The sequence below is a fragment of the Hemiscyllium ocellatum genome, chromosome 11 (genome assembly GCF_020745735.1).
Source record: "Hemiscyllium ocellatum isolate sHemOce1 chromosome 11, sHemOce1.pat.X.cur, whole genome shotgun sequence".
Classification (NCBI taxonomy): Eukaryota; Metazoa; Chordata; class Chondrichthyes; order Orectolobiformes; family Hemiscylliidae; genus Hemiscyllium; species Hemiscyllium ocellatum.
Window position 1 is genome coordinate 1,168,578 of NC_083411.1, and position 12,302 is coordinate 1,180,879.

At 43.7% G+C, this 12,302-nt stretch overlaps 1 protein-coding gene across 3 annotated transcripts in view; it reads right to left on the minus strand.

Moving 5' to 3' along the window:
* The window catches only part of map7d3 (MAP7 domain containing 3), a 111,391-nt gene that overhangs the window by 24,963 nt on the left and 74,126 nt on the right, over nucleotides 1–12,302 (minus strand). For all 3 annotated transcript variants that reach the window (XM_060832379.1, XM_060832376.1, XM_060832375.1), the window contains one exon: nucleotides 2,461–2,572. In XM_060832379.1, the coding sequence (XP_060688362.1) occupies nucleotides 2,461–2,572 (112 nt within the window). The remainder of the gene's footprint in view (nucleotides 1–2,460; nucleotides 2,573–12,302) is intronic.

Genomic DNA, 12,302 nt, shown 5'->3' on the forward strand with positions numbered 1-12,302 from the left:
AAGACAGAGGAAAATGGGCAAAACAGCAAAGACTGGATGCCTTTTATAAAACAACCCTCAAGAAACAATCAGAAGACAATCAACCATAGCCATCCACTTCTGCACCTGAAGGTGGTGACGATGATGACCCTCTGTCCCTGCATTAACAGTATATTTTCAAAGTAATGTGTTAAATTCAGTTTGTTTCGTTAATAAATATGATTTAAACCTTCATTCAGGCCGTGATTTACTTTGTGTTAGGCTTTTGGGTGATTTTTGAGTGTTCGTGAGTGATATTTTGTGCTGGTCTTGCCCTTAACTCACTTTCCCCATAGGCCTCATTATTTATAATCAAGCAAGGTTTCACTGGAATGTAGCTGTAGGAAGACTGCCTGTACTGGCACTGGGAGCAGTTCAAAGAAGGTTCATTATGTTGTTATAAGGAACAGAGGGTCTGTCTCTGTGATGACAGGTTGAGTAGGTGGGGCCTGTACTCATGGGAATATAGAAGAACGAGGGGCAACATTATTATGGGCGGCACAATGGTTAGCACTGCTGCCTCACAGCACCAGAGACCTGGGTTCGATTCCCGCCTCAGGCAACTGACTGTGTGGAGTTTGCACATTCTCCCCGTGTCTGCGTGGGTTTCCTCCGGGTGCTCTGGTTTCCTCCCACAGTCCAAAAATGTGCAGGTCAGGTGAATTGGCCATGCTAAATTGCCCGTAGTGTTAGGTGCAGGAGTAAATATAGGGAAATGGGTCTGGGTAGCTGCGCTTTGGCGGGTTGGTATGGACTTGTTGGGTCGAAGGGCCTGTTTCCACACTGTAAGTAATCTAGTAAAAATTATTGAAAGATAGCAGCTTTTCACAAAACTTCACAGTAGATGAGAAAAGGTTATTTCCCCTGATGGGACAACCTAGGATCAGACAGCATCAACTCAGAATAAGGGGTCACCCATTGAAGACAGAGGAGGAATTTCTTCTCTCAGAAGGTAGTGAATCTGTGGAATTGTTGGTCATTAAGTATTTTGAGTTAAATTGAATTTACTGTCCCGTGTACCGAGGCACAGTGAGCGATACAGGCAGATCACAGAGTTAGGTCGCATCCATAAGCAAACAACAGGTAACCAGCAGCAAAAACAAAAACACTGCTACAGCTGAATGTGAAGAGTTTGAGAGTCCATTCAATATTCTAAACAACAGTAGGGTAGAAACTGTTACAAAACCGTTCAGGCTTCTGTACCTACTCCCTGATGGTAGAGGTTGTAGAAAAACATTGCCAGGGTGGGATGGATCTTTGAGATTTTCAAGGCAGAGACAGATTTTTCATCAGTAAGATCCAGGGTTATGGGGAAAGGCAGGAAAGTGAAGTTGAGGATGAACAGATCAACCGTACTCGTCATGAATGATGTGGACTCCACAGGCTGAGTGCAGTCCTTATTGAGCATTCAACATTCTAAACAAAAGGCTTATGATCAAAGGTGCGCATTAGATATATTTTGGGAATTGGATTTCAACATAACAGCAGATAGATATGGGTCAGTTCTGTGAAGGTGACTTTCTAAAAATGGTCACAATGTCATTTGGAACAGTGACCTAAGTGCATCAATCCTAACAAATCAGGTGACTGCGGTCAAGTAACTCACGGGAACATATACTGTTGTGGTTATGAAAGAGAATGTAAACACACCAAGACCATCGGTTTAATTTCAGAGTTAGATGATTGAGGGTCTGAGCTCAGGAGCTTGGTTCAGAAAGAAGTTCGAGTTTTCTTCTAGCAAGATAATTCATGTTTAATTCAGGGTAGTTTGTGATTCATCCCAGCCTGGACATTTAGATTAAAATTCACGTTGTTAGAACTGAAAACAGTTTGGGCTATCTGAACAGTATGAGGCAGTGGATTTGGAAAAGAATCATACAATTGCTTTTGTAGTCCAAGGAAATGAAACTGGGAATATTCAGTTAGTTTAAAAACTCAGTTGATGTAGGAGTGATGTTTCTCTGGAATTGAGTATGTGTAAAACGATAGCGTTGGCAAACAAACAATCTCAATTTGTTTTGTTATCTCTGTTCTGGTCTTTTTAACTATGGCGTATATGCAGCTTTATTATTCATCTTCTCGATAATGAACTCATGCTCTATGAAAGAATGCCTGCAGCCTCACGGGAACATGCTTCACTGACTGACCACCACAGCAACCAACTGCAAACTTAAACTTACGGTCTGTCACGACAAATTTCATGCTAGGATCTGACGTCCAGTATTTCAATCAGCTGGAATCAGAACTCATTCATAATGAATCACCAGCTTTCCGGGGAATTCGATATGACAGAAAAGATACTGATCTCTCTAGGTATACAAATCTAAATGAAAATTATGGGAACAGTTCTAGTTGATTGAATGCATGGCTTGAATCTGAAACAGTGTGCAACTACAGGACAGACAGAAATGTTTGTGGTATTGAATCATACACCCTACTCACCTCTCAGCTTCTTGTAACTGAAGTCTCTCCTGCTCCTCACGCTCCTTCTGTTCACGAGCTAGACGCCGGTTCTCAGCTAAGATTCTCGCAGCTTCCTCAGCAGATGTGGTCCCTGCGGCAGCATCAATAGCAAGTTAAAGCATTAACAGCAAGTGAACAATTGATAGCAAGTGAAGTCTAAGTGGTCAGCAATTTCGGTTCTATGTTGAACACTTGCAAAGCCATACAGCATTTGTGAAGGCTGCTCACAAATGGTTCCTTTAAATGAACCTACATATACAAGGCCTGCTCCGACCTCCAGCCCCACCATGAATTGAAATAAAGAAATAAACAAGCTGCGACAAAGAAAATTTAGAAGGATCACTAACTGCAGCAAACACGGAGGATGCTTCATGCATTTTACACAATGAACAATAAAAAATTCTTCACTTCAAGCTAAAGCCTCCTTCATTATGCTTCTGCTTTAAAGCTTAGCCATTCTACAAATTAGAAAACGTGACTTTGCTACAGTAAAATTCAGTGGTGAGAGATGTAAAAACCATGTTTTTGTTCTTTTCCTGTAGTTCCAACTATAGAACATAGAAAGGTACAGCAGTGAACAGGCCCTTCGGCCCACAATGTTGTGCCGTGGATTAACCCTAATGTAAAATAAAATAATCTAACCTACACACCCCTCAACTCACTGCTATCCATGTGCATGTCCAGCAGTCGCTTAAGTGTCCCTAATGACTCTACTTCCACCATCACAGCTGGCAACACATTCCATGCATTCACAAGAACCTACCTCTGACGTCTCCTCTATACCTTCTTCCTAATATCTTCAAACTATGACCCCTCGTGCCTGTCAATCCTGTCTATCAACTCCACCCATGCCTCTCATGACCTCGTATACCTCAATCAGGTCACCTTCCTTCCTCCTCCTCTCCAGAGAGAAAAGTCCAAGCTTAGTCAACCTCTCTTCATAAAACAAGCCCTCCAGTCCAGGCAGCATCCTGGTAAAACTCCTTTACACCCTCTACAAAGCCTCTGTATCTTTCCTATAATAAGGTGACCAGAACTGGACACAATATTCAAGTGTGGTCTCATCAGACTCTTGTAGAGCTGCAGCAAAACCTTGCGGCTCTTAAACTCGATCCCCCATTAATAAAAGCCAAAACACCATACACTTTCTTAACAATGCTATCTACTTGGGCTGCAACTTTGAATGATCTATGCACTTGAACACCCAGATCCCTCTGTTCCTCCACACTGCCTAGAATCCTGTCTTTAATCCTATATTCAGCATTCATGTTCGACCTTCCAAAATGCATCACTTCGCATTTATTCAGGTTGAACACCATTTCCATTTCTCAGCCCAGCTCTGCATCCTGTCTATGTCGCACTGCAGCCTGCAATAGCTCTCTAAACTAATCGACAACACCTCCAACCTTTGTGTCATAGGCAAATTTACTAAACCACCCCTCAACCTCCTCATCCAAGTCATTTATAAAAACTACAAAGGGCAGAGGCCCAAGAACAGAGCCCTGTGGGACCCCACTCAACACTGACCTCCAGGCAGAATACTTTCCATCTACAACCACACTCTGCCTTCTGTCACCCAACCAATTCTGAATCCAGATAGCCAACTCTGCCTGAATCCCATAACTTCTGACTTTACGAATGAGCCTACCATGGGGAACCCTATCAAATGCCTTGCTGAAGTCCACATACACCACATCCACTGCTCAATCTTTGACCTATCTCGTCACCTCCTCAAAAGAACTCAATAAGATTTGTGAGGCATGACTTGCCCCTCACAAGGCCATGCTGACTGACTTTAATCACACTAAACTTTTCCAAATAGTCATAAATCCTAAGTCTCAGAATTGTTTCCAAAACTTTGCTGACCACAGACGCAAGACTGACTGGTCTTGATGTCACAAGGAATTAAGGGCTACGGGAGAATGCTGGTAAGTGGCAGAGATTGAATGGCGGAGTGGACTTGATGGGCCGAATGGCCTTACTTCCACTCCTATGTCTTATGGTAATTGCCAGGGATTTCCCTATTACCCTTCTTGAAAAGAGGAGCAACATTCGCCTCCTTCCAATCCTCCGGTATGACTCCTGTGGACAGTGAGGAGGCAAATATCCTCACCAGCGGCTTAGCAACCTCCTTTCTAGCTTCACGGAGCAGCCTGGGGTAAATTTGGTCTGGCCATGGGAACTTATCAATCCTAATGTTTTCCAAAGTTTCCAGCACACCAACTTCATCAATCTTGATCTGTTCAAGCCCGTATCCCAGCTCCTCAAAGTTCTCATTTACGGCAAAGTCCCTTTCCTTAGTGACAACCAAAGCAAGAAACTCATTTAGAACTTCCCCTATCTGCTCAGACTCCACGCACAAGTTCCCTCCACTATCCCTGACCAGCCCTACCTACTCCCTGAGCATTCTCTTATTCCTCACATATGAGTAAAATGCCTTTGGGTTCTCCCTAATCTTTCCCACCAAGCCTTTTTCGTGCCCCCTCCTGGCTCTCCTCAGTCCATTTCTGAGCTCCTTTCTAGTAAGCCTGTAATCCTCTAAAGCTGTGCTAGATCCTTGCTTCCTCTACCTTACGTAAGCTGCGTTTTCCCTTTTGACGAGAAGCTCCTCTGTTCACGTCATCCAAAATGGCCTCTCTCTTCATCGGCCCGCACTGAGTAAGGAAACTCTCCTGATCACACCTGACAAAAACTGCTCCATCCAAACCATCTGCACTAAGGAGGTTCCAGCTGATATTGGGAAAGTTGAAGTTCCACATAACAACAACCCTGCTACATTTGCATTTTTCCAAAATCTGCCAGCCTATGAGCTCTTCAATCTCTCTACTGCTTTCGGGGGTCTGTAGAAAACCCCCAATGCGGTGGCTGCTCCCCGCTGTTCCCTAACTTCCACCCATACTGACTCAGTAGACAAACCTTCCTCAACAACCTTTGTTTCTGTAGCTGTGACGCATTCTCTGATTAGCAATGCTACACCCCTCCCCCGCTTTTTCCACTCTCCCTGTTCTTTATAAACGGTCTAATCCTTGGAATATCTACCAACCCATCCTGCCCCTCTGAAACCCACGTCTCGGGTGTGACCACGACATCATAGCCCCAATTACTGATCCGTGCTCTAAATTCATCACTCGGGCACACTTTAACTAATCCCTTTGTTTCATCACATGAAAAACCTTCCCCATAGATTCACTACATCCTGTCACTGCCCCATCTACGACTAACCCCCTCTGGGATATGTAGCTCTGGCTCCCATCCCCTTGCCAAACTAGATTAAACCCTCCCAAACCACACAAACAAATCTCTCACCCAGGACATTTGTGCCAACTATAGAATGAAAATAAGAAAAGAACGGTTTTAAAAACTAAGGATCGCTGCATGGCCTGTGGACAATGACCAGTTATCAACAACAAATGGTTTCTGCCAGTCAACTACTAAATGATTGGGTCTCAGGTAATTGCACAGCTTGGGGCTATGAACGAGAGAGAGAAGCTATTCAGACTGGCACCAGTAGTTTTCTCTCTGGTCTCTGTAGAACAAAAGTCACATTAAGTCTGAAGAAAACCAGCCCAGCTTTCCTTCACCAGTTGCTCTAAGTTGTGGCTGGTAATCCACAAATCAGAACTTTCAAAGTTCCCTGTGCCTCTTACAAACCGAGTGAAAGTATCCAGAGAAGTATGACTGAGAAGCACTCCACTTTCTTCTGTGTCACTGGGTCAAAATCCTTGCCTCTCTAACACTGTGCGATAGTCAACAGCACATGGACTGCAGTAGTTCAAGGCAACAGTTCACCATCCACCTTCTCAAGGTACTGGCCAGCCAGCAGTGCCGATGTCCCACGAATGAATGTACACACACACACACACACACACACACACACACACACACAAAAACACACAGTCCTCTGAGTAGCACAAGAATAATCTCAGCAACCCTGTGAACATGACACTGAATTGTTATACCAGTCTATAGCTTGTGCTTTTCAAGTTTAAGGTATCACAGTTTTAATTTGTAGAGTTATATGCTGACAACTCAAAGGTTTACTTGTAGGGACAGTTCAATTACTTGTGCTAATTAATAGTTTTTAAGTACAGAAACTTGCTTTATGCTGTCAACCTGCATAAGAAAGTCCAGTATATTGGGGAATCTTTGCATATTTCTAAAAATCTTCAGCTTCTGTGATGACTCCAGGGAAAGGGGGGCTTCATTTCCAGCGTACTAACAGTTTCATTTAACATAGTTGGAGCTGGAGTACAATCAGCTGACAAGTATACTCTCAAAATTCAAACATTTACACCATCCTCAATGAAAATAGCACAGGTATTTGGAATGCTGTGTAGTGTCATTTTACATTCCTGGAAAACTGCTTCATTTCATAACCATATGCATTTGTGAGAATACAGGCTGTAGTGCTGTGTGCATTCACTCAGTTTGTAAATGCTTGACTTGGCTTTGCAATTTATAATTGCTGTTAAGAAGGGTTTGCAGAGTTTCCACATCAGATCAGGAATAAAGGTCTCCCTTCAGATGGCTGCCAGGGAATTGAGCTTAGAATTCCTCAGGTCAGTTCTGTGTGCCTGTGAATTTGGCATTGAAATTTCTAACCTCACAAAGATAGCGTGACAAATGGAATAACTCTGCTACCTTCCTCAGTTTAGGACCAAAGCTCAATACAGCAGCAGTGGATAAGGTAAGTTCTATGCACTGAAAGTTGATCACTGTGGAAAGATTGTTTATTAATCAATACCGAATATCTTCAAACTAACAAGGACAGAAAAAAAGGTTCCAATAAGTGAACAAAAAAAGGGTACACGAAAAGTATGAGAGATTTCACTGCACATCACCCATTGTTATGATCTACTTGAATCTTAGGTGTGAGACTAGATTTTCTCTTATAAATGAAACATTAGCTGGAATGCTCTGCATGAAAGGGTAATTGAAACAGATCCAACAGCAGGGATGTGAATGCCCCAGGGCAAAAAGCCCTGAAATTTAGTCGCAGCAAACCTGTGGAATTGCAGCAGCAGCAATATGCCAATAATTGCAGATCCCAGCATCTACAGTAGAAACGAAAGTTAGGGATTTACAACTGACTGCCATCATTGTTACAGCTGTAACCATGTCGCTTATACTGGAAGAAGAGGACTCAAGCCACATTTTCTTCCACTAATCTGGTGTGACACTGGCTCATTACTCCTGATCTGTGAAGCCTGTGTTACAGTAGAAGAATACAGTCTATTCCTCATCACTGGAGTGAATAATTACTGTGATGGGAAGAAATTGGCTAAAGAAAATAAAGTTAAAATTAGCCAAGTTATTTATAACAGGGATTAGGAAATGCAAGTCTAAGAAAGTGCGGAGCGAGCACAAATTGGTCTGAGAGAAAGGCAGAACTAATAATAAAATTAGGCATTCAAGGCCAAAGCCAAGGTGTAAGACAGCATAGAGCTGCCATCTTGCAAAGCACGAGCCAGTACCACATGCAGAGAGAGAGAGAGAGAGAGGTATCACATAAGGAGCTGAATAAATCAGAACAAAAAGGGGGGAAATTAAGAATGAGAAGAGCAGTGAATGGGCCTGCAGCCATTGTACAAAAAGCAGACTGGTCAGTTCAGATGTTTGGAGAGTAAAAACTAAATTATTCAGAATGGTACGTACCTACTGCCTACAAATGAACTTTTATTTTTGGATTTGAAAAATGAGATTTGTGAAATGCGTAGTTTCAATTATAATTACCAACAAACCTAAGAAACTGCTTACTACTGACACACACACACACGCGCACACACACAAAGGGCTGTATTATTAGCAAAGGTTATCATTTGTGATGTGCACTGATGCTGCAGTGTTTCACCATGTCGTGGATCAGGAGCTGAGGTGAAAGGAGTGTGCAGCGTCTTCAGTGATATTCTAATTAACAGAAAGACAGAAAGAGTATGCTTGAAGGTTAAACACATTTTGGGGTTGTATCAGGAAAAATGGTGAAACTAAACAACACAAGGTGTCAATTGTATTATACCAGAATCGTCACTAGATGGTGAAAATATCCAACCCACACGGGAGAAGGTTGAGGGGATTTTGAAAGCAAAGAAACCAAAGGACAAAGGAAAGTGTAGAACAATACACAATAATTTTGTAGATGATCAAGTCCACCCCCAATTTAGCTAAAACACTTGTTCCATTGTATCAACAACTCACAGACAGAACAGACTGGGACGGAGTGTCAGACAGCACTAGGAAAAATGGAAGCACTGATCAGAGATGCTGCTTTGACCCACGAGGACCCCATACCACAATTTGTTGTTGTTTCTGATAGATGATGATGATGATGATGATATGGGGAAGCCTGTAGCATAAGCTTCATGTATCTTTAGGTTCCTGCTAAATTACCCACAAATTAAGCAAGAGACAGAAGCAACGTTAATGGTGTTACTAAATTCCAAGTACTTGCACATTAGGGAGCTCACTTTTTTAACTGAGCACCAAGTTCTTACAATCATAACTGGCTTAAATACTAGGAGCATAGGGTTAGGTTCAAGGGGGAAAGTTTAAAGGGGGATGTAATAGTAAAGGTTTTTTTTTTACACAGAGGTGGTAGGCACCTGGACCACAGTACCAGAGACATGGTAGAAACACATGCAATAGCAATGTCTAACAGGCATTTAGACAGATACATTAACAGGCAGGGATACAGAGATACACACCATGTTCAGGCAGATGGGATTAGTTTAGAATGGCATCATGGCGGACAGGGACATGGTGAACTATAGGGTCTGTTCCCATGTGTGCTGTTCTATGTTCAGGAGAGATGGACCAGCATTTATTGCCTGTCCCGAGTTACCCTTCAAAAGGTGGGGACGAGCTGCCTTTATAAGCCACCACAGGCCACCTGCTGTGGGTTGACCCACAATGTCCTTTGGCAGGGAGTTTCAGGATTTTGACGCTGCGACAGTGATGCTAACAGCAATACCTTTCAAAGTCAGGATGGTGGGTGGCTGGAGGGGAACTTGCAGGGGTAGTGCTCCCATGTATTTGCTGCCCTTGACCTTGTAGATGGGAATGTTGTGGGTTTGAAAGATACTCTCAGGAGTGTCGGTTAGTTTTTCATGCATCTTAAAGATAGCATACACTGCTGCGACTGAGCGTCAGTTGGTCGCGGTGTATGTATGGTCACGGGGCTAGAGTTTGTGGGTATGGTACCAATAAAGCGAGCTGCTTTGTTCTGGATGGTGTTGAGCTTCTTGAGTGTTATTGGAGCTGTACCCATCCAGGCAAGTGGGGAGTATTCCATCCCACTCCTGACTTATATCTTAGAGATAGTGGACAGGCACTGGGGAGTCAGGAGGAGCATTACAGTTTCCACACTGTAAGTAATCTAATCTAATTACTTGCTGCTCGCCTGGTCATCTCTGACCTGTTCTCATATCCACAGTAATTATGTGGCTAGTCCAGTCCAGTTTCTCGTCAATAGCAACCCCAAGAGGTTGAAAGTTGAAGATTCAGTGATGGCAATGCCACAATTCAACCTCACTGACTGGCATTTATGTGGGAGAATGTTACTTGCCAATTGTCAGCCCATCAGGACACTGTCCAGATCTTGCTGCATTTGGACACTGACTGCTTCAGTATGGAGGAGTGGTGTTTGGTGGTGAACTGCTGCAGTCCATGTGATATAAGTTGACCCACGATGCCTTTAGGGAGCGAATTTCATACCTAGCCTTCGAGCAGCATGGGTTAGTACCTGGGATTTCGATGTTGCAGCCATTTCGGAGATATGGATACAGCTGGGGCAGGAATAGTTGCTGCACGTTCCGGGATTTAGATGTTTCAGTAAGAACAGAGAAGATGGCAAAACAGTGGGAAGGTGTGGCACTGCAAGTCAAGGACAGTATTCTGGTCGTAAAAAGGACATTTGAGGACTTGTCTACTGAGGTAGGATGGGCTGAGATTAGGCGAACGTGAGGACTGCAGATGCTGGAGTTAAGATTAGAGTGGTGCTGGAAAAGCACGGTGGGTCAGGCAGTATCCGAGGAGCAGAAAAATCAATGCTTCGGGCAAATGCCCTTCATCAGGAAGGGCTTTTGTCTGAAACGTCAATATTCCTGCTCCCCGGATGTTGCCTGACCTGCTGTGCTTTTCCAGCACCACTCTAATCTGGGCTGAGATTAGAAACAGGAATGACCACCCTGTTGGGAGTTTTCTGTAGGCCTCCAAATAGTTCCAGAGGTTAGTGAGTTTTGAGAAGATTTGTAGCTCAGGTTGAGGTTCTGGATATGGGTTTCCTTACTGAGCTGGAAGGCTTGGTTTCAGATGTTTCATCACCATATTAGGTAACATCATCAGTGAGCCTCCGGATGAAGCACTGGTATGGCCTGCTTTTTATTTGTGGTTAGGTTTCCTTGGGTTGGTGACATCATCTCCTATGTCAAAACAGCGCAAAACAGGCCCTTTGGCCCTCGATATTGCGTCGACCTGTGAACTATTCTCAGCTCATCCCACTACACTATCTCATCATCATCCATGCGCTTCTCTAACGATTGTTAAAATCTCCCTAATGCAGCTGAGTTGACTACATTAGCAAGTAGGGTATTCTACGCCCTTACCACTCTCTGAGTAAAGAACTTGCCTCTGACATCTGTCTTAAATCTATCACCCCTCAATTTGTAGTTATGCCCCCTGATCTTTATCTCAGGGGGTGGTAAATGGGATCCAAGTCAATGTGTTTGCTGAGAGAATTCCAGTTGGAATGCCATGCTTCTTGGAATTCTTGCGTGTGTCTCTGCTTGGCTTGTCCTAGGATGGGTGTGTTGTCCTGGTCAAAGTGGTATCCTTCCTCATCTGTGTAAAGATACTAGTGAACATGGGGCATGTGTTTTTGTGGTTAGTTGATGTTCATGTATCCTGGTGGCTAGTTTTCTGCCTAATGTAGTGTTTGTTACAGTTCTTGCACGGTATTTTGTAAATGACGTTTACTCATTGTCTGTATGGGGTCCTTCAAGCTCATTCACTGTTGTTTTAGTGTGTTGGTGGGTTTGTGGGCTACCGTGATGCCAAGGGGTCTGAGTAGTCTGGCAGTCATTTCTGAGACTCCTTTGATGTGGTGGTGGTGGTGGTGGTGGGGGGGGGGGGGGGCAGGGGAGAAGAGAGCCTAGGGTTTCTGGATGTGGGAAAAAGCTGACCATACCACCAATGCTTCGTCCGAAGGCTTACTGATTATGTTACCGCGTATGGTGACGAAATGTCTGAAACGGAACCTTCCATGAGCAAACCTGCATTCAGTTCCAGAGATGTAGGGGAAAGGAAAGAGGAAACATAAATAATTCTGGATAGGAGTGAGAGTAATGGGGTAGTTGTTATGGGGGAGTTTAACTTTCCAAATATTGACTGGAAATACTACAGTTCAAATACTTTAGACACATCAGTTCTTGTCTAATGAGTGCCCGAGGGTTTCCTGACAGTACGTAGACAGGCCAATAAGGGCAAGGCCACACTGGATTTAGTACTGGCTAATGAACCTGGATAGGTGTTAGATTCTGAGGACGGTGAACACTTTGGTGATACTGACCACAATTCGGTTATGTTTACTTTAACAGTAGAAACAGATAGGTATATAGTGCAGGGCAAGAGTTATTGTTGGGGGAATGGCAATTAAGTTGTAATTAGGCAAGATTTAGGATGCGTAGGATGGGAAAGGGCACTGCAGGGGATGGGCGCAATTGAAATGTGGAGCTTGTTGAAGGAACAGTTACTGTGTGGCCTTGATAAGTATGTGCCTGTCAGGCAGGCAGGAAGTGGTCAAGGTGGGGAACCATGGTTCACTAAAA